Source organism: Phacochoerus africanus, chromosome 3 (genome assembly GCF_016906955.1).
Source record: "Phacochoerus africanus isolate WHEZ1 chromosome 3, ROS_Pafr_v1, whole genome shotgun sequence".
NCBI classification, from domain to species: Eukaryota; Metazoa; Chordata; class Mammalia; order Artiodactyla; family Suidae; genus Phacochoerus; species Phacochoerus africanus.
The window spans coordinates 64,850,977-64,873,980 of record NC_062546.1 but is presented as its reverse complement, the minus strand read 5'-3'; the positions used below and the strand labels follow the sequence as shown (position 1 = coordinate 64,873,980).

At 42.4% G+C, this 23,004-nt stretch overlaps 1 protein-coding gene across 2 annotated transcripts in view; it reads right to left on the bottom strand.

Annotated features, from left to right (window-relative positions):
- CACNB4 (calcium voltage-gated channel auxiliary subunit beta 4) overlaps positions 1 to 23,004 on the bottom strand; it is a 144,191-nt gene that overhangs the window by 32,550 nt on the left and 88,637 nt on the right. The window contains exons 2-8 of one of the 2 annotated variants that reach the window (XM_047771923.1): positions 22,303 to 22,422; positions 20,366 to 20,488; positions 12,432 to 12,562; positions 9,814 to 9,890; positions 8,059 to 8,078; positions 7,757 to 7,837; positions 6,357 to 6,415 (exon numbers count right to left, since the gene is read on the bottom strand). In XM_047771923.1, coding sequence (XP_047627879.1) covers positions 6,357 to 6,415; positions 7,757 to 7,837; positions 8,059 to 8,078; positions 9,814 to 9,890; positions 12,432 to 12,562; positions 20,366 to 20,488; positions 22,303 to 22,422 — 611 coding nt within the window. Of the gene's footprint in view, positions 1 to 6,356; positions 6,416 to 7,756; positions 7,838 to 8,058; positions 8,079 to 9,813; positions 9,891 to 12,431; positions 12,563 to 20,365; positions 20,489 to 22,302; positions 22,423 to 23,004 lie in introns of those variants that run through there. The other variant, XM_047771922.1, reaches the window with a different exon arrangement.

Sequence of the window (23,004 nt, the reverse complement as noted above, 5' to 3'; positions counted from 1 at the left end):
TGATCGCTGTACAACTATAAATGTAATAAAATCCATTGAGTTAAAAAAAAAGAAAATAGAAAGACCAGCATTGTTAAGGGAAAAAAAAGTAAACCTGAACCATTTCTCTGATGACTTCCAATTAAGAATTTAAATAATCTTCTAATTAAATATTGATAGTGGTCGTAATAAGGATATAATAGGTATATACGCATACTCTCTGAACTCATTTTAATAATATACCCTAATAAGAAATATTATATATTAAATAGCATAATTATTATGTAAAAAAGTATATATCATTAATTCTTTTCTCTAAACCATGTTTTTCTTTTTTTGTTTGTTTTCTGTTTTTTGCCTTTTCTAGGGCTGATCCCGCGGCATATGGAGGTTCCCAGGCTAGGGGTCTAATCAGATCCTTAACCCACTGAGCAAGGCCAGGGATCGAACCTGCAACCTCATGGTTCCTAGTCAGATTCATTAACCACTGTGCCACGACGGGAACTCCTAAACCATGTTTTTCTAAACAATTATGTTATTTTAAAACTATATGTAGTTTAAACATCCATGCAGATATTAACATACGGCATTTAAATCCAGTAGACCCAACAATTATAAACGGTGACTTAAATGTAACCTTAAATTCTATGAATATCTAAATGTTTTCTCTAAATCTGATTTTAGTTCACTATTCATTAAACATTTTTAGGAAAAAAATTTAGCATTTCCATGTTGGTAACAGAACAGCTAAAGATCCTTCTATACTCTATCCTTGCCATATCTAATATGCTACCATGTTAGTATATTAGTTTTAAAAAAACAACAACCAAAACCCATCTTCACAAAGAAAAAAATATTCCAAAGAGCAGAACAGTGCACTGGCAGGAGAACAGGAATAGAAGGCGTATGTAGACCTGGATACTCTTCCTGGGTCTTCCTCTTACTGGTGGTGTGACCATGGTCAGGTCATGCCACCTTTGGAACATCAGCAGCATAGTCAATAAAGCGGTGGTAGGAGCTCTGTCAAACTATCTCACAGCATTGTCATCAGGGGTAAACCATGTAATATATAGAAGTGTATCCTTAAATAATTATTCATAGTGTCCTATGTTGATAAGTACATGTACAATGTATACAAGACAGTTACTGGAGATTTGAGACTTGAAGGAGACAGTTTCTTTATATTGCATCCTCAAAAGTTGGCAACCTACCATGAACTTGCCTATTCTCAGAGTCCATGAAATTTATATCTACTTGGAGGGTGGGAGAATAAGGTCAGACATGTTGCAATTGAAACCTGCTAATTTAAGTATTCGTGTTTGGCACTAAAGCATTCGATTAAATATCTCTAGTGCTTGAGCGTCCACTGAAGAGTCTTCAGTTGAAAAGAGAGTAGGAGGAGGAGATGATAAGAGGATGATACTGGTTATGAAACAGAAGGCATTGTATTCTCTTCCATTTGTTGACTGCAGTTACAAGTTGTTTTCATTCTTCCATGTCTTGGCTGCTTTGTGAGAGCATCAACTGCTGCTGTCTCCTTTTATAAATAAATACTACTTCAGTTGCCCAAAATTGTATTCTTGGCCTCCTTTCTTCAAATTCTTTCTCAGACCTTTTTTCCCCCCCTCAAGGATTCCTTGGCTAATAGCTTCAGATCCAAATGTTCATTTAGGATTTGAAGCCATAATCATGTCAGTTACAAAGTGTCCTAGAATTGCCATAGAGCTGATCTGATCCAGTTGTCCCAAAGCCTAAAGTTACAACTTTGTTGCGATTTGAAATAATTAGCATAGGTCAACACATTGCAATTGGTTTGACTGCTTGCCGTTCAGCCTATGAATGGTAGATTCAACCAGCTGAACAAACCTCATCTGAAAGGATGATCCCTGATGAATGTTTGTGGTGGGAAATGAAGAGAGAAAAGCTCCACACCATTGTCCGTCCACTGTGTCCCTGTCAAGTGGGTGTCATTCTAGCAGTTTGTTAGGCTCGCTTAACTTATGATCTGTGCACAGAAAAGTCACTATGTGTGGATATTCACAGGTACAGGAGTACCCTCAGAAAGTATTTAGTACTTGGCTTTCCATTTTTCTTTTTTTGTTGTTGTTGTTTTTTTTTGCCTTTTTTTTCCCCCCTAGGGCCACACCCGAGACATATGGAGGTTCCCAGGCTAGGGGTCTAATCAGAACTGTAGCCACCGGCCTTCACCAGAGCCACAGCAACACGGGATCCGAGCCACGTCTGCGACCTACACTGCAACCTGCAACACTGCAACACTGGATCCTTAACCCACTGAGCAAGGCCAGGGATCAAACCCTCAACCTCATGGTTCCTAGTCGGATTTGTTCTACTGAGCCACGACAGGAACTCCTTGCTTTCCATTTTTCATACATAGATTCTAGTTAGGGCCTACAATAGAAATTAATAACAATAAAACTATAAAGTAAGTAGCTTTAAACTGACTCAAATCATTTCTTTCTTTTCTTTTTTTTTGTTTTTTGTTTTGGGTTTTTTTTTTTTTTTTGCTTTTTAGGGCCGCACCTGTGGCATATGGAGGTTCCCAGGCTAGGGGTCTAATTGGAGCTGTAGCCACCGGCCTACGCCACAGCCACAGCAACGCCAGATCCAAGCCACATCTGTGACCTATACACAGCTCACGGCAATGCCGGATCCTTAACCCACTGAGCAAGGCCAGGGATCAAACCCTCAACCTCATGGTTCCTAGTTGGATTCATTCTACTGAGCCACGACAGGAACTCCTCAAATCAATTCTAAGATAGGATAAAAATATAAAGTATACGATTCTGTAATAGTTAATCTTGGATTTTAATCCAATTTGATGAATTACTTTTTAAATCAAGATCACAAAAGCAGTATTGAAAAAGAAAGCCAAGTTTTTTTTTTCTTTTTTTGCTCTTCCTGAAAAAGAAAAGATTTTATCCTATTTTGTCTAACTTACTGCCTGCATAGCCAATGAGACACAGAGTAGGTTTCCATTAGAACATATTGTTTATGCTGTATCGCTGTGCAAGAGTCTGCTGTGGAATTGTTCTCTTGGATAGTTTTGATTAAAGACTATTTGTTGTTTTCTCTCCTTTTATTAATTGGTAAAACATAACAGCAGATTATCCTGGCTCAAAATATAAGGCTATCCTATCCCACCCCCCACCAAAGCAGACATGTCTGAGTCATTGTGAAGCTACAAGCAAATTTCTTCTTCCTTATCAAAATCACCGTATGCACTGAACCAGTGCATTTATTATTCTTTTTCTACTGCATCAGCCTCATAATTTAAAAGCAAGTCCACTCTCTTACTTCCACCTTTAATATCTAGCCTTCTCCAACTCGGCCACACAGCAGATCTCTCTAGGGCTGAGTCTTTTTCTCTGGCTATTTCTTTTGTTGCTGCTGTATTCTTCACATCACCAAACATCAGACCTCATGGAACACTTGGCATTGAAACTTTAATTCTATTTCTACTAAAACCATCTTCCATAGTGCATATAGTGCTTTGTGAATCAGGTAAATCTACCTGATTCAAGAAAACCTCTACTGTTATAAGAAATGCATTTCCTCTTTCTGGGTCCGAAGACTGAGGAAGAACCTCTGATTCCTCATTCTTTTTTCTTTTTTTCTTTTTATGGTCACACCTGCAGCACATGGAAATTCCCAGGCTAGGGCTCCAATCAGAGCTTCAGCTGTGGGCCTATGACTCAACCACAGCAAAACAGCAACACCAGATCTGAACTGCATCTGGTACCTACTTTGCAGCTTGTGGCAATGCTAGATCCTTAACCCACTGAGAGAGGCCATGGATTGAACCCACATCCTTATGGAGACTATGTTGGATTCTTAACCTGTTGAGCCACAAGGGGAACTCCAGAGTCCTCATTCTTGAAAGTAGTAATTAAGTCACTCACTTTCTCTTTGCTAAATTATAATAATTCCTTTCTTTTCTGTAGGTCCTACCTTTCAAACCTTTAATAATATTGTCATTTATAAGGACATTATGTAGGGACCAAAACAATCCAGCACAAACTTAGACTGTGTTTGGATGGCATTTGTTCAGCTCAAGGGCCGTTATGGGGCCACAGGATGAGGCACTACTGAGAACTTCCTTAAATAAAGCCCCCCACCATCCCCCCCCACCCCCACCCCACCCCCGTTAAAACCACATGCCTCCAAGGGCAGCTGAAGGAAGTGTGCATGACTGAGCCAGGCATGTAGGTTGCCGCCAAGCCAGGGAAAGCTGCCTCAGGGTAAGGGTTATGCGCGTGTCATCAGAGGGAAGGACCAAGGCCAGTAGTATTAAGTTAAGGAATCAGAGTTCAGCTATTTCCTTGTAATGCTTTTTTTTAAGAAATGAATTGCCAGTAGCCAAAAGTTTTTAAACAGAAGCACGTTATCCATTTCTCTGTGGTTGTTGGGAATAAGAGACTAGAATAAAAAGACTTTTATGTTGTCTTCTAACTCCAGTAGTAGGAATCAGTGCTTTTCTCTTGTTTTCTTTGAAATTGCTTCATTCTCTGCCTATCTTGCTTTTTTACAAAAGAAAACTAGGATACATCCATGGGTTTGTTTTTTTTTTTTCTTTTGTCTTTTTGGGGCCACACCTTCAGCATATGGAGGTTCCCAGGCTAGGGGTCTAATTGGAGCTATAACTGTCAGCCTATGCCAGGGCCACAGCGACTCCAGATCTGAGCCACGTCTGCGACCTACATTGCAGTTCATGGCAATGCTGGATCCTTAACCCGCTGAATGAGGCCACGGATCCAACCCACAACCTCATGTTTCCTAGTTGGATTTGTTTCTGCTGCACCACACTGGGAACTCCACCTGTGGCTTTCTTATTAAGCCCTTTGTGTCCACTAGATAAATGTGGTAGACTCTTGTTTGTTCAACAAAATCGATTTCTTCCTTCTCCTAGGCACACAGCTAGATTGTAACTCCCCATCTCCTTTGCAATTAGCTGTGGCCATGTGACCAAGTTCTAACCAATGAAATTTGAGGATGATTGGAATCACTTCCGGGTGGGCTCACCCCTCTCCCTACAGCTGACTGGAGAGACCAACCCCAGGCCAAGGGTCCCCTTATGGGCAGAACAAGCCTTCTGCCCAGTCCTTCCCTCCTCCACTCTACCCACCTTCCCCAAAGAGGAACACCCACCTGCCTCAGACTGTTAAATGAGCAACAATAAGCTTCCATTGGGTTTGATTCATTACACATTTTCGGCTCCATTTATTAAGGCAAACTGGCCTGTACTAAGCTACTCAGCAATTCACATAATGGCACTGAAGCATCTGGATATCTTGAACTAAAATCTCAATTACTGGGACTAAAGCCCTAATTTATTTTCTTTGTATATAGTCCCAGAAACTAACACATATTTTAAACACAATTATCCAGAAGGCTTTTTTTTTGACCAATATATACCTTTGCACTTAAAGCATTATTATGTTTGCTTTTTTCTTAAAATATCATATTAAAAAAAATCCATTTGTGGATATTTAAAAACTGTCTTCAAATACTTGCTACTTGGTAAACAGGATGCACTTATCCATATGTCTCATCACACACTATTTGACTTTTCCTCATTTCTAATATACCTTCAGGTATTTGCATGTGGTTATTTTTACATACTGCATTCTGCACTGTGAAAGAGCTTAGCACTTAGTACTGAGTCAATATGGATTTTTTTTTTTACCATTTCTCTGCAAAATACAGAAACTCTTTCCAGATATTTTTCACAAAACTTAAATGATAAAATTGTCTGATGGTTAAAGGCTGAGCCATGTGGATAATGAGTCATAGTAGGAAATACACAAAATCAGTCAATAAAATAGCAAGGTAATTTCTAGTAAAACAAACTCAGAACTAAACATCCAAAGAAGTACTATTCCCTACTAAACAGTCACTTTGGGAGGCTCATGATGGCATCATTTATTGCACTCTCGATACTTTCATACGATACACACACACATACATGTAAGCACACAGCCAATTCCCAAATGACACTACCCAACTTGACCAGTCAGCCACTATACTTGTCGGAAATATTCTATGTTTACATTATTTTTTTTCATAAAAATAAGTTTGGCATGAATTCATTAACAAGTGAAAAAATGAAGATTAACATGTATATTGAAATAAAACAAAAGGATTGTTTTCCTTCTCAAGGTCCTTTTTCTTTAAGGGATTTAATGTTATACATCATAACTTCCTCTTTTCAGAGCAATTTCATTGTATTCTCCCCTGAATACAGAATTAACTTTTCATCAGAGAACATCTGCAATCGCCGGAAACATAGATCCAAATCAATTTACCATACATACTTGGCTAAAGGAAAATAAAAACACAAAAACATCTGCATGTCTCACCTCCCATCAAACCTGTGCTTCAGGAAGTCAAAGAGGGCTTTCTGCATCATGTCTGTGACCTTTGCAGAGGTGAGAAAAAAAGAATAAGGCAAACACACGCAAAAAGAGAGAAGGCAAAAGTGAAAGAGCTGGAAGGGAAGGGGCACAGAGAAAAGACTTTATCACAGCCAGTGGTCTGGTGGGGGTGGGAACAGGGCGGGACAGGGCGGGTGACCCAGAAGGGGTTTTTCATACTTAACCACTTGCACCTAACTAAATTCCCCCCCCTTGGTTTTCTTCCAGTGTGTTAAGGGATGAACCAGTAGTATTCACGAGATCCAAGGCAAACCCTCATCTCTTTTGAGGGCATAACACTAAGGCCAAGAGAGCACAGGGGTGGGGTGGGGGACTGGCTCTGGGCACAGGCCAGAGCTGGCCTGAGTGGTCCTCACGTGCAGGGAGGAGCAGCTAGGGCTCCTCAGGCCAGCCCTGGGCTCTGCTTCTTGCTCATCTGTGCAAGTTGGTGGAAATTCTCCACGCCCAGGGCTGGATTTCTGTAGATCACTCTCTGGCTCTTCCTCTGACATTCCCCACTAAGGGAGGAGGGGAGGAGAGCCAGGGAAGGGAGGGAGGGGCGAAGGAGATGGGATTCTTAAATGGGCCTCAAAGAGATTCGTTAATTCACTCAACAAAGGTGTACCGAATGCCTCCCATGTGCCAGGCATTGTGCTAACCCTGTGAGGATGGTGCCCTGGAGGTTGCCCACCTTCAGATTTTAATCTCCTCCAGAATTTATTCATATCCATGCTGGTATAAAGTCAAAATGGAAACATCTGAAATGCAGTACAGCTAAGTCTTTACTCTTTTTCTTCTTCTATGGCATTGATTAATCTCTAAAGGAACTCATTAATATTTCTAGTGGGGTTCCCCCCCACTTTTATATGGCCTTTAAAATAAAGAAGAAGAGAAATATTTGGTGGAATACGCCATTGTCTTTGAGCACCCAGCAAGGTGAGATTTGTTGGTGCTCTGAGTGGAGGTTTGCTGGCACATTGGCTCTACGTTCATTCCCTTGGGCTGTTCCTACTCTATTATTATTAGGAATACGGGAATAGCTGGGACAGATAAAAAAATTCTCTTTGAATTGAATGCAGAGCAAACTTTGACCAGAATGTTCCTTTATAAATATTTCGGGGGAGCTATTTCTAAACACCATGATACATGAAAGACAAGAAGTGGGCCAGAGAGGGAAGCAAGAATGAAAGGCCACACAAGCCCCTTGCTGCACCACCCGCCTCCATGTGCTGAGGGCTGGCTTCCGTCAGGACCTAATTGTGAGCAGACCCTGGGGAGTAAGCTGCAAATGACTGTCTCCTGGGTTCTTGATCAAGAGCTGAAGCGTAACAGACTGGTGCTGGTACCTCATAACCCTTCAGTGACGGCCCCACTAACACCACTGGACGCATCGATGGCACAACATCGTAAGGGGGGATGTGCTCCGTCTGAAAAAGATGATTGGACATGTGTGACCAGGTGGGGTCAGCACACCTCCTCCACAGCCACAACATTCACACTCCTCAGGTCAAATGAGAAATGATGACCACAGGTCCCACCAAGGAGACTCCGCCCTCATTTATAGCCATTTGGGTCACTGAAATGGAGCATTGCACGCATGTATGGACAGAAACCTTCATGGTAGATTTAAAAAGGAAATACAACTTACCACTTTTTGCTTCTGTTTTGCTAAAAGACAACAACGAGAGCCATATCAAAATATGCAATCTCTGTAACTGATAGCATACCAATTAATTAATTTTAATGGCTGCACCTGTGGCATATACAAGTTCCCTGGCATATACAAGGCCAGGGATTGAATCTGAGCCTAAGCTGCAGCTGTGGCAATGCCAGATCCTTTAACCCACTGTGCTGGGCTGGGGATGGAACCCGTGCCTCTGTGGTGACCTGAGCCACTGCAGTCAGCTTCTTAACCCACTGTGCCACAGCAGGAACTCTGAGAGCACACCATTTTAAAAGATGGAAGAATGTACCAATTTGTTCCTGTCATTCTTGTCCTTTCACCATCACCCACTCTGCAGGGCACTACTCTCTGATTTCATTCTGGATGCACCAATTTTGAAGACAAATGCAAAAACACATAACTTCCTCCCTATGCGAATGACATTATATTCTGATTCCATGCTGGGTGGTGAGACTGGATTTCATAACAACATTGGCTGGGCCAGCTACAGGCCATGAGTTGTTCTCCTGCTGGACACAGCATGCAGTGTGGTTGAGAGAAACTTGAACAAATCAAATTTGATAAAAATAAACTTAAAATAACAATTTGGGTAATAATAATCATCACCTCACTCAGTAGTTATTTCTGGATTTGTAATTTTGGTGGATTATTAGAAACTTTTGCAGTTCTTTCGGTGTTCTTAAGTCTCTCTGCCCAATTTCCAGAATATTGACACAATTTTCCTATTAGTTGGCTCTTGATTTCAAGTGAGTTTATAAGCAGTTATTCCTGTTCTTTCTTTTTCTAACAGTGAAAAGCTGAAATGACCTAAGTGTCCAACAAATGAGGGAAAATATACTCAATGTCTTATTACAGAGGTTCTGTGGCCATCCAAGCAGGTCCTTTCCATTTGGGGACAACCCAGAGATCCAGAATTTGGTTCAGAGCCCTGGACACCAGGATTCAGTTCACATGAACAGGGACCCAGATACTCAGATCTGTTCCAAAACCAATCCAGTTTCCTGAAGTTTGGGTAGGCCAAGATAGACCTTAGATTTTGTCATTCTGAATTGGTAATCCTAGATGTCCTAATGCAGCATCAGTTCTGGGGCAGAATAAAATTAGCCTTATAGGAGTCAGGGAAGGTGGTAGAAGGAAATTCCTGCTTGAATCCCTCCACAAGTTTTAAATGCACATCAGCTCTCAACTGGGCCACCACTGTCCCTTCATTACCATTAATTCTAGGGCTTAGCTGTCTGCTGTCCAAACAGAAATGAGGTCATCTGGCCTAACCTCATTCTCTTCTTCAACCCACTCCATCTCTACAGTCCAGGCTGGACCAACACATCCTAAAGTTGGAGACTGGAACAGAGCATTCTCTTGAGAGTTTACAACTTAAAAAAAAAAAAAACAAACTTTTAAATTGACCCTCATCATCTTAAAGTCTGCTGGGGCCTTGGGTGGAATAATGAACTTGCCTCAGAATGATTTATACAATAGAGGGCAAATAAAACTTCACAAAAAATTATATTACAATGATCTGAAGTTTTAGTACCACAAGGACCCTTTAAATCAAATCAAATTACTACAGAAAGCAAATGAGCAATGAAATAGTAAGTAGAAGCATCTTTAAACCAAGCCTTTAAATTGTTTCCAAATTAGTAAAAATATTTGCCTGTATGTTCAAATATTAAGAAAGGAATACACTCCATTAAAAAAAAATCTAACTAAAACCCTCACCTGTTGATGTGGGAGTTGCTCGAAATGTTCCTGATACCATTTCTCCAAGGCTTGAAGAAGAATTTCCACTGGATTTCCTAAGGTAGAGAAAAGGAACTTGAGACTCATTCCCTAGATTCCTTAAAACTAGAACTTGAGAGTACAAAGCTTTCTTTGGCCTTAATCCTACTAAATAATTCAAAACACACCAAGTTCTGCTATAGAGAATGTCAAGGATCTGTCCAAATGTTTTCCTTGACCTCATTTCTCAGAGAAAGTGGGAAATTAACTAAGAACTGGAAAGATTTGGCAAAAATCTCACTCCTAATGAGTCAATGCAGAAATGAGGCAAAAGAATCACTAACAGGGATGTTCTTGTGAACTGCCTGCTTAGCCAACACCGGTCACCAATGCACTAGCTAGATGTCAAACACAGTTCAAAATGAGCAGTAAGACCTGGAAGAAGCACTTCTTCCTCTTCTTTTTTCTTTTCTATTTTAGGGCCACACCCTGGGAATATGGAGATTCCCAGGCTAGGGGTCGAATCAGATCTACAGCTGCTGGCCTATCCCACAGCCCTAGCAGTGCGGGATCTGAGCTGCGTCTGTGACCTACACCATAGCTCATGGCAACGCTGGATCCTTAACCCACTGAGTGAGGCCAGGGATTGAACCCACATTCTCATGAATCCTAGTCGGGTTAGTTAACCACTGAGCCACGAAGGTAACTCAAGGAAGAAGCACTTCTTAAAAGCAATTATGTGGGGATCAACATTATGAGCTGGTAGTAAGGATTTGGTCACAGGATGAAATGGAAGCTCACGGGCCTTGGTTCCTGCATGTGGCTTTGGAAGCTTCCCTGAGGCCACCTTCATACTCCTCCAGGACCTCTAGAGTTACAACAATCTGACTCTTCATCCTGGCTTTGCCCATCACTAGTAGTGGGAGCTTGACACATCATGTCACATCTTTGTGCCCAAGTTTCCCCATCTCTAGGAGAAACTGCATAGCACAGCATTGGTATAAAGATAAAATCAAATCATGTCTTTGAGCTTCTTGTGCTTGCAGCAATTTAAGCTTTTAGTTAAAAAATATAATAATATTATGGAATAATTATTATAGCAATAAAATTACTTTGGAAATGGTGATAATTCATTTATTATTTCATTCAAATATTTATTGCATATTCACTGTTCTAGAAACTAGGAATACAAAGAATACAACAGTGGGGGAGGAAAATTCCTTCCCTTACACAGACAAATTCTAGTGGGAAATATCAGCATCAAACAGATGAATAGGTAAATACATAGTATTTCTGATAATAATAAGTACAACAAAGAAAACTGAGTTGGGAGAGAGGAAACAAGAGATGAGAAGTGGATACAATTTTAAATATGGTGGCAGAAAGGAGTTATTGAAAAGATGATATTTAACAAAGATCTGAAGCAGACGAAGCAATGATCTGATGCAAAAATTAAGGAAAGGGTCCAGTAAGAGGAAAAAGCAATTGCAAAGTTCCCAATATATGTAAGGAGCAGCAAGAGACAAAACTCTAGAGAAGAGGGAATAAGAGGGATTAATAATTAATAACATTAGAGGCCTGTTATATACTAAAAAGGATTGATAATTAAAAGTGGGGCTGGGAGTTCTCTGGTGGTCTAGTGGTTATGAACTGATGCTTTCAGTGCCGTGGCCTGGGTTCAATTCCTGGTCTGGAACTGAGATCCCACATCAAACTGCTGCACGCCATGGTCGGGGGGAAAAAAAAAAGCCTGTGGGGCTCACACTGTACTTTTGTGATCTCCTATCACTATTTGAGAGGTTCTCCTTATGCAAAGGCAAAGGGTCCCTGAAGAACAGAGGATGTTTTGAAACAGAAAAGGATCTAATAGAAAAAGAAGGTTGAGAGTTAAGAGAAAGAACTGATTCTATTTTAGGCCCTTCAAAAAAAAAAAAAAAAAACACGGTAACATGGATCAAATTAGTGCTTCAGTGTAGGCTCACAATCTATGCAGGCTCAGTACAATTCTGATTTCTCCTCTCTCAGGCTTTGCTTCTATCCCTGGGACCTTTAAACACCTTCACTCTTAGATCTCTGTGGCTACTTCATTAATTCCCAAGAGGTTAATTTATCCGAAGATAGATAGTCTTCTCCCCATTACCAAGTGATGGCAGAGGCCACAGAAGATCCTGGGTGGGGAAGGGGCAACTAGAACTAGGATGGTATTGCATGTGCCATGGCATTCCGTGCCCACTTGAAAGAGAGTCTCTGAAAATTAACCAAGAAGAGCCGTGATGCCAGGTCAAGTCAGGCTGGGCTCCCACTCACTGTAGAGAAAGGATGCCCTATGTGACTGTCACAGAGGAAAGCCCGGGTTCCCAGGAGGGTTTGTGGAGGCCACAGAAAACAGTCTTCACTGAGGAATTCACGCAGAGTCCAGGGTGTCAGGCTTCCACATGCAACAGGGAGAGTGAACCATCTGAAACCCCTTTGTGTCAGTTTCAGAAACACCTTGCATACGGAAAAAGCATCTTTTATTTTGAAAGCATACATTTTTAACCTAAGAAACAAACTTGAAACTATTACCTAATTTCCCTAACCCCCCCAAAAAAAAATCTAGAGAAAGGAAGGACTCTTACCCTCCGTGAAAACGTCCTCTCTTTTGTTCTTGTTGAATCCGAATGTTCTCCAACCTAAGTGGACTTGGGATGAAGCCAATCTCGCAGCCTTCTTTTACCAGCCTTCCTATCCACCAATCATTGTTATATTTCTGGAATGCAGAAATAAAACTGCTATCAATAGTAATTCATTTATCTTCACATTCAGTAATTAATTTTAGGGCATCTGAAGAATGAAATACTATTTATACTGCATAATCCTATCCTATACTATATTTTATATAAAACACTACTTATAGTCTATTATACTATTTTAGTATAGTATAGGGGGGTCCATAGAGTAAAGCAAACTTTTCATCTAAAAGCCCAGAGGGTAAATATTTCAGGGCCATATGGTTTCTGTGGCAACTCCTGTGATGTGCTATTGCAGAAAAGCAGCCATAGACAATAAGCAAACAAGTAAGTGGCTGTGCTTCAATAAAACTTTTCTTTCTAAAAAAAGGCAGCAGGACAGATTCAGCCTGTGGGCCACAGTTTGCCAGTCCCTGGGCTAAAGTCAAGGAAGTCCTAACCTTTGGATTTTCTTTGGTCTTTGTCAAGAAGCCCTAGCCAATTCATAATTAATAGATTTTATAAGGATAAATATGCATCAACGTAATTAGAACTCTGGAAGACAACACAGACAAGTCTGAGATGAAATACACTGAATAGTCTGTTATTTGTCTTTGAGGTAAAAGTTCCATCATATTATCTGTGTTCTACTCTCTCTGGAGGAGAACTGTAATTTTCCAAATACAGGTTTACAAATCAAGGTCCATCTTACTACCTGAAGAAAAAGAAGCTTAGTCTTACAAAGGCTAAGCATTGTTTTTACATAGATGGAATTTTTGAAATAATCTCCAAATGGCCTGAAGCCCAACAGGAATGTGGGAATTTCCACTTAATGTTTCATGACACGTAACCTTGGGAAACAAACCCACTCAAGGCAGCCAAAATGAGGTGAACATAGTCCTACTTGATGTATCAGCAATCTGTAATTATAAATTTGCTGAATCCTAGTGCTGAGGCATATTTAATCCAAGCCACCTGCCTCATGGGAGGGTTTCAGCTAGGTGATTTCTAGAAAGCAGATACTAGTCCTATTGTTTACATCCTCCAGAGATAATTCCAAAAAATTCCTCTACCGTCTTTATCAGTATTGGGCAAGGTAATTCTCTCTCTTTGATACAGAAAGTATCTATTTTTTCCCCCAAATATAACCACATATGGTATATTTTGTTAGCTCCAGAAAACAGTAGAATTTATATGTTTATGACATTGACACGCTGCAAAGGAGGAATGGTTTCATTAAATCATCACTGCATGAGATTCCGTGTAACTCCGAGTGATTCTAAGCAACAGATTCACACACCAAAGCAAAAAGATATGATTTAGGGATTTGGCCTTTCTATTACGCATGCAGCTCCTGAACAAGTCATGCAGTCTCAGACTGCACAGGAGTAATGGGACCTAATACAAAATCTTGAACAATCTAGGTCTCAGTTTTTCTCATCTCTCCATCTTTTATTTCAGGATTAACAGGCCTGAAAGAACTGGCCTGTTTATTTTGGAGTTAACAAAAGGCAATGGGACCCTTTTAGAATCTTGGGTGCATAGACCTAGAATTTAAACTTTATGGTGGTGGGGACAAAACAGACAATGAGTCATAGTTTCCTGCAGCTTAAGTTACTTCCTGAAATCAAGTTAGTCTACCAAAACGCTCACTTATTAAGCAGTACCTAAATGACCTTAAAAGGGCTTCCTGAAATAGTTAATGCAGCTTCCCGAGATGTTTTACCTTAGTTCTAGGAAATAGTTAAAGCATGTTAATGAAAGTTCTCTGAGCCACTTGGGGGAAGGCTGCAATGTACTTTCAAGGGCTTAAATCGCTCATCATTTGGTGTATGTGATAAGGAGAGCAGTAGCTTTTCTTTGCATTTAAGCTTTTCGTTACTGAGAAAGGACTTACAACAGAGCATACTAGATGGTCTTCCAGGTGATGGAGGAGAGGAAAGGCTACAACTTGATTAGAGAAATACGTTTTCTTGTGTTGAAGTTCCAGGAACACATGCCAGCTTTTGAGCTAGGTCCCCTTAGTGCTGTTCCAATCCTCATTTTGCTTTCCCTAAAATGATTAGCCCTCTCTCTTTCAAAGATGTTTCCTCATCTGATATTTCAAGATCTGAAAATAAGTGGCCTCTAACCCACGCAGGATTACCAGGTCAATACCAATACATCGAATTGCCAGACAAGAGGAAGTCACTGATCAAGGAGCATATAGATCAAAACAAACAAACAAACAAAACAACCAACAGGACAAGTGGAGAATATTGATGAAATGGAGGAAAGCAATAAAATACAGCAAAGTGAGGATGTTGGTCTGGGAAAAGTGCATGGAATATGTGAGAACTTCTCTTACTTTTTAAAGTGCTGCATCTCCTTGGAAAAAAATGGGTATGAGCAACTAATGAGTATGGTTTGGTCACTTCTGATGGGAAGGATGAGACAAGTCAACTTAACCATTCAGATGCCAGGGCACGTGTTTTGAGAGGCCTTGTCTTCTAGGCAAATATGGATCTTGCCACCTCATACAGGGTCAAGCAAGCAGAAGCCAACAACTCGATGCATCTTCCGCTTTTCATAACCAAGGCTCTGAGCTGTCTGTGCCTGCACTCATCTTTTTTCCGGCATGTTACAATGAATGTGTTCCCCTTCCTATCAGAGGTCTGTCCCTCCACTTGGGGTCTGGATCCCCGGCTTCATATCAAAAATTTTACTCCTCTGCCAATCTCTCCTTTCAAATCTGTCTCTCTCTCTGTCTCTGTTGGTCAACAGCAACATGTACAGGTGCTCTGATAGTTCCCATCTTGGAAGTAAACCTCTTTTGACTTCATACCCTCTTTCAGTCTACTGCCTGGTCAGCATCAACTCCATTGAATGCATGGGCTGTGCTTGCTAAATATACTTCCTAATTCCCCTCCTCTCCTCACCACACCCCGTTTGTCTCTACAGTTTCAGAAAATGGTTCCAAAGAGCTCCATGCTGCTGACCACCATGTTACCAACCCACCGTCCATTCCTCAGTTCTCGTCTTAGGTGACACGTCACATCAGCCACAGCTGGCTGCTTCCTCCTTCTGAACACACTCTTCTCTCTTGATGTCCATGTGCTGCTCTGTCTGAGTTTCCCTCCCATATCTCAAGCTTCTCCTTTTCCTTATATGTTCAGTTTTTTCACACACCACTTCTGCAGGATGGAATACTTTTGGGTTTGATCCAGGGCTGCCATCTCTCTCCCCTCTACTCCATTTAGGTGACTTTACCCATTACCACCTGGACGTCACCCATTACCACCTGGAAAACCAAAGGTGTTTCTCTTTGGCCCAACCACTTCCTTTGAGCTACAAATTCTTACATCTAACTTCCTACTTCATATTCCCTTCAAGATGACCACTCCCATCTGTCCTCGCTCTACCTTAGTCATCTCCATTCTAGTTTCTCAGTTCATAAACCTTCATTTTCTAGATCATCTTTGCTTTCTCCCTCAATCTTAGTTTCCACATGTGGTCTAACACCAACACCTTCCATTGAATTTTCACAATGTATCTCAAATCAGTCCACTTTTCTCCATCTCACTGACACCAGGCTAGCTCAATCCCATTGTCTCTCACCTAAAATGGTCCTAATGTCTCCCTGTTTCCAGACTTACCCCACTACAATTCACTGTCTCTGCAACAATCAGAGTAGCCTTTCCTCCCCACTCCACCCCACCCCCATCCATGGCATGTGGAAGTTCCTGGGTCAGGGATCAAACCTGTGCCATGGTAGTACCATAGCCACAAAAGTGAAAACACTGGATCCTTAATCTGCTGAACCACCAGGGGACTTCTCTCCTTGCTCTTTTTAAGGCTGGCTCCTCTGCTTAAAGATCACAGTCTCAGAAAAGCTTTCTCTGATCATACCTATACTTACAAGTATAAAACAGAAACAGATTCACAGCTTTTGCAAAACCAGTGGTTACCAAAGTGGACAGGTGGGAAGGATGGGCTGGGGGGGTGGGGGTGGGATTGGCATATGAACACTGAGGTAAATGGAATGATGGGCCAATGTGGGCCTGTTGTATAGCACAGAGAACTCTACCCAGTATTGTGATAATCTATGTGGGAAAAGAATCTGAGAGAGAATGGATATTATATATGTGTGACTGGGTCACTTTGTTGTACAGCAGAAATTATCACAACCTTGTAAATTAACTATACTTTAATAAAACTTTTTTAAAAAAGTGTATAACCCCCTCATACATATATTTTAAGATTTCCAGCATCTGGTTCATTTTTTCCACAAAGTATTTCACAATATGAAATGATTTATCTGTCTCCTCACTAGAATTCAAGTCCATGAGGGAAGGGACTCTCCTTTGTTTATAGCTGTCGGACAGTATCTGCCAACACTTGCACACACTAAATGCTCAAGAACTATATCTTGAATGAGCGACCAAACAAAGGAACAAATGTAGGACTTCACCCAGGTCACATGGGTACAATGCAAAGACAGTGAGATATCCTAAGACACCCAATGTTTGATCTATTTGCTCTCATATAGTTAAAATATGATAGGAGTTCCTGGTGGCTCAGTGGGTTAAGGATCTGGTGCTGTCATTGCAGTGGCTTGGGTTACTACTATGGTGTGGGTTCAATCCCTAGCCCAGGAACTTCCATATGCTGATGGCACTACCAAAAAATAGACATCATAGAGTTCCCATCATGGCTCAGTGATTAACGAACCTGACTAGCATCCACGAGGATGCAGGTTCAATCCCTGGCCTCACTCAGTGGGTCAGGGATCTGGCATTGCTGTGGCTGTGGTGTAGGCCAGCAGCTACAGCTCTGATTAGACCCAGCATGGGGGCCTCCATGTGCTGTGAGTGCAGCCCTAAAAAGACCAAAAAAAAAAAAAAGACATTATAAATGTATATGTCTTGGTGTCACTAATGTCACTGTAGAATGCGGAGGTTTAAGCAACAATACTTTTCACATTGTTATATAGTGCACACCTCATTTTGAACCAGAGGGTAAATGCAGGTGTCTCAGTGACATTAAGTGACACATTTATGTCAATCACATTCCTCAAGCTCCTCCATTCTCAGGTTTCACTTTAGTGTTCCAACCTCACATTCTCCACTTTCTTCCTTCCTTCCTTCCTCCCTTCCTTTCCCTTCCCTCCCCCTTCCCCTCCCTTTCTTTCTTTTTTGCTTTTTAGGGCTGCACTTGCAGCATATTGAAGTTCCCAGGCTAGGGGTCAAATGAGAGCTGCAGCTGCTGGCCTACACCACAGCCACACGGTATCCAAGCCGCACCTGTGACCTATACCACAGCTCATGGCAACGCTGGATCCTTAACTCATTGAAGCCAGGGATTAAACCCAAATCCTCATGGATATTAGTTTCCTTACTGCTGAGCCACAATGGGACCTCCTCTCCTTTTTCTAGGATCCAATTTCTAACACCTCCTTCCCGGCAGGGCCAATAGAAACTCTCAAGTAGAAGCAGTCTCCAGGCTATGCCTCCAACCCCATGGGAAAATCCTGGGCAGAACACGGAAGCGCAAGGACACCAAGACCTTCCTCCTGACTCAGCCGAGGCACCATCTCCTTCCTCTACTCCAGCCCCTCCCTCTATCTGTTAGGTGTTTTCCTTTCAATACATTTTACTGGGTTTGACATCCCAGTATGGAAAACATGCTTAAATCTTTCTCATTCTAAAAAAAAAAAAGAAAAGAAAATTGTAAAAACTCCCTCAACTCTATGCTACCTTTTCCCAGCTAAAACCTGTTCTTTTCAACTGAAAACATTTAGGAAGAGCAATTACAGTTCTTCTCTCCTAGCCTCCAGATTATGTGGAGAAAGCCTAGCTTGTATATTCATGGGAGGGTCCCAGCATCCCAGACACAGTGCACCTAACAGAAAATTTATAACCACATCACCTCCACTGCAAATCTGCTGCCCTTTCTGCCTTCCTTATTTTGCTAGCTGGCACCTCCCTCTACTCTTTCAGGTAAGCTAGAAAAACTGCCCTCCATTAGAGTTCTTCTCCTGGAGCAGCAGAAATGAATCCGACTAGGAACCATGAGGTTGTAGGTTTGATCCCTGGCCTTGTTCAGTGGGTTGAGGATCTGGTATTGTCATGAGCTGTAGTGTAGGTTGCAGACACAGCTCAGATCTGATGTTGCTGTGGTTGTGGCGTAGGCCGGTGGCTGTAGCTCCAATTGGACCCCTAGTCTGGGAACCTCCATATGCTGCCAGTGCAGTCCTAAAAAGCCAAAAAAAAAAAAAAAAACCACAAAAAACCAAACAAAAAAAAAACCCAACAAAACAAAACTATAAAACTGCCCTCTATCCTTCGTTTATCTCTCTCTCTCTCTCTTTTTTTTTTTTGTCTTTTTGCCATTTTCTTGGGCCTCTCCTACAGCATATGGAGGTTCCCAAGCTAGGGGTCTAATCAGAGCTGTAGCCACCGGCCTACACCAGAGCCACAGCAATGTGGGATCCGAGCCACGTCTGCGACCTACACCACAGCTCACGGCAATGCCGGATCCTTAGCCCACTGAGCAAGGCCAGGGATCGAACCTGCAACCTCATGGTTCCTAGTCAGATTCATTAACCACTGAGCCACGATGGGAACTCCTCCTTCGTTTCTCTTGATCTCACTTTCTCCACTGTGCCCTGCCCATGTGGAGTCTCCCAATCCACCCCATGTACCTCTTGACACTCTCTCCAAGTGGCACTCTCTTTCTCCCCTTGCTAAAACCACTGTCCAGCCTCTGCAATAATCCTTTGACTGTCAGAGTGATCATGCTAAGATACAGGGCTGGTCACATCCATCCTTACTTTAAAATTCCTCTCTAGCACAGTGCCAGGTGATAAAAGTCCAGCCTCCTTGCCATGGCCTAAGAGGTCCTTTCTCCTCTGGCCCCTGCCTCTCTGACATGGCCTACCTTCATATCACTGCCCTCCAGCCATGCTGCACTCATGCTGCGCTCATTGCTCCTGGCTGTCCCTTCCACCCGATGCCACCACCACCCCTCACCCTAGGCTGAACTCACTCAGGCTCCCCCACTTCTAAAGAGCTTTCCAGCCTCCTGATCCTTCTCCCCCGCAGCCAGATGATCCTCCTGCTCTTCCTTTAGGCTTTGACGACAGACATTCAACTTTACTGTAACAGCACTCATCCCTGGGCTGAAACTATGCACTTGTCTGTCTCTTCCACTTGACTTTGAGCTCTGTGGCAGTGGGGACAGTGGGTCTTTATTTCTGACCTCTGCATGCCCAGCACTACATCTGACATGAAGGAAGATTTCAATATAGCCAGGCGTAGGAGATGAAAGTTTTTGAGGTCACTGCTCCAGTGAGGCCTCAAGTCCTTAATCCTCAAAGTCCTCTGCCCTTCTCTTAGCTTTAACACTTAATTATTACACCCTCTAGTGTTGGACCCAAGATCAAGGCCCATAGGACTATAATCCAGATGTTTATCATTACAACATCCCTTGTAAATGGTCCCTCCTGGGTAGTTGCAATCTCCCGGATAGGCTCCATGCCACCAAACTCATGTTTCCCTAAGTTCGATCCGTTGATCTATGCTCTATGGTCATGGGAAGTCATTAAAAGGTGACTGGAGGAAATCCTAAATCTGTCCTAAATCCATCCTACGGTGACCGTGATTCAATGTTTTAAATGGCAATATGGTAAGCGATGATCTCAGGTTTCTAAATCTCGGTGAGAAGGAATGGATTTGGAAGGCCAAATTAAATGAGGTAACACACTGGCAGCTCACCAGGGCTCCTCTCCATTTAGTTTGGCTCAGAGCAGATTCCTGGCCTCAGCCTTGCAGCAGGTTAAGGGATGCAGAGTGCCCTACATTTACCTCTTTAATGTGGAGAAAGTCCTTGGCGTCAAAGGAGATGGCCGTGCTTGGAACAGGGACATCCTCGTCCAAGGCACCACAGTAGCTCACATTCGTCTTCACAGCAAATGCTACAGGTTTGGACTGGGAACAGAACCATGGAATAAGGATGGAGGGAGGAAGACAGCAGAGGGTTTTTCACACTGAAATGTAGAATCAGGTAATGGAGAGCACCGGACAGTAAGGGAAATCATTTTCCAAGGAGGGATCTCAAGGGGGTTTCACATTCCCAGAAAGGACTCTGAAAGGGATTCAGTCCTATCTGAGCAGCCACATTCCCCCTCCTGTCATACTTTCCAGCTTCCTAAAGAATCGTGCCCTAAAGTCTCAGGGAGGGGTGGAAAAGAAAGGTGGATGGGACGGTCTGCTTTGTCCTCTAGTCATAAAACTTATGTTTGTTATTATAAATGGTAACAGACACCCCCACCCTGGGGGTACAGGAAATGCATGCTGGGTTTTAAACTAAAAGGTGATGGAGGGGTAAAATAAATATTTTTGAAATAGTCTCAGATCTGAAAGCCCAAGGGAACCCAGTCGTTTGTCCCACCGAGGAAAACAAAGGGGAAGAGGAGCTCGATTGAGGGAGGGTGCAGATAGATCAGGAGCGCGGAGCTCACACAACACCTTCTCCCAGCTAAGAACAGCTGCCGGAACTCTTTTACAGCAAACATACTCTCGGGCTGGTGCAGCTTGGCAGAGGCCAAGCAAACCACCCGCCTAAGCTAACCGTGCTGCCTCTCACATTTGAGTGACCACAACAGCCACAAAATAAACTCTGAGAGAAAACTAAAACAAAAATTAGCCACAGATGAGAAAACAGGGTTCCTGCAGCCTGGGATGCTCTGTTATTGGCTCATTTATTGGTGCTGGGAACCTGCTGGTGGAGCAAGAGCTGAGGCAGTACGGGGTTAGGATCTCACTCATGCCCCTCCCCTAGGCACCGTCCCCACCCCTTTGCACCATTAGAGCACAGCCATCACAGGTGTCAAAGCAAAGGAAGACACCTCAGAGCCTACAGCATTCTCCACTTCCCGGTCTTAAACATTTTGCTGTGAAAATTGAAAAGGAAGGAGTTCATTTTATTTGAGCTCCTTTTTTCCTTGTAAAAATTAGAACAATTGGATCGAGATGGCCTAGGAGTCTGTCATGAAGGACAAGGAGGAAAGGCTGACCACGAACCTGTCATATCTGTTACTGTGCATAAAATTTCATTGGACAGAAGCAAATCTGTGCTTTTTAAAATAAAATCTGAAAGACTATAGATCTCTAGTGGCTCTTGCAGTTCTAACATTCCAAACTGCAAAACTTGTTCTCTGTTGCCTCCTATGGGGACAGAAATTCTTAGGGGGGCTCCCTCCCTGTGGAATAGCTGAAGGTCTCTTTTGGCAAAGACTTTCATTGCTCATCTTTGCTGAAATGCTAATAGTATTGCCAAGTTCTGAACTTGACTGTGAACTTGAGATGGGAGACTGAGACCAAGAGGGGAGAATAGAGACACCCACTGGGAGACCCACAGACCAGCTGTGCATACGTGGTCTCTAATGAAGACTGGTGTCGTGGAGAATGGGACGAGCTAGGTGGTCCCTTGGGAGGCTCTCTGCCAACACTGGGAGTGGCAGGCTGGATACTGGCCACAACTGCTAAGATAGAAGAAGACCAAGAATTTTTAACAGCAAACCAAACACAGAAGGAAGTTCAAAGGGTCTGTGTTTCAGGACATAGCCCCCTAAGAATGTGAGTATCAGGAGTGAATGGACCAGAGACCCCTGCAATCTGGTGCCTTATCAGGATGATCATAAAATAATTATTCCAGAGAAATCTGAGGTGGGAAACAACCTCAATAATGTACCTGCAGAGCAACATGCCACTTTGGGACCCAAGAAGGGCAAGAACGTCACCTTTGCTCTCTCAAGCTGGATGGCGGCCTGCTGCTCTCTCTCCTGCCGAATCGCTTCCCGATCCTCTTCCAAAGAGACATCGGAGTCAGACGGCCTGCTTGTGTAGGAATCCGCTGAACCCTGGGAAGGAAAACCCGGAGTAGTTGAGTGAGATGATGTGGAGCTGCCTAAATCATTGCATCCATAACAGAATCCTGGAGTAAGTTCTCATTTGCATAGAATCTGATGCATATACTCTGTGCCTTACTGCAGACATAAATTTAGATGGCAGACTATAGTTAAGCATCTGAGTAATTCGGAAGGTAGCAATGTTGTGAAGGGAAATATTTTGACTAGACTAAGTGCTAGACAGTAAACTGCAATGAAAATTATGTGATATTCAGCCCCAATTCTTCCTATTCTGTGCTATCGTTATATTAAGCCCAAATTGACTTGTGCAACTGAAGTTTCACTCCATTCTCTCTTTTATATTCTACATTTACAGGAAAGAGAGATTTAGCCTATTACAGGAGCTAAATCCTGCCCATTTATTGGATTACAGATGATCAATTTGTCTAAGATTTCAACACAGCAAAGCAGAAACCAACATTAGTAAAATGATTTTCCAGTTCCAATGTAAAGATTACTGAGCAAAGATGTCTTCAACTGGAGCTCATGCCTGGAAAGACTATTTGAACAGCCTGACTGAATTGGCCAAGGAAC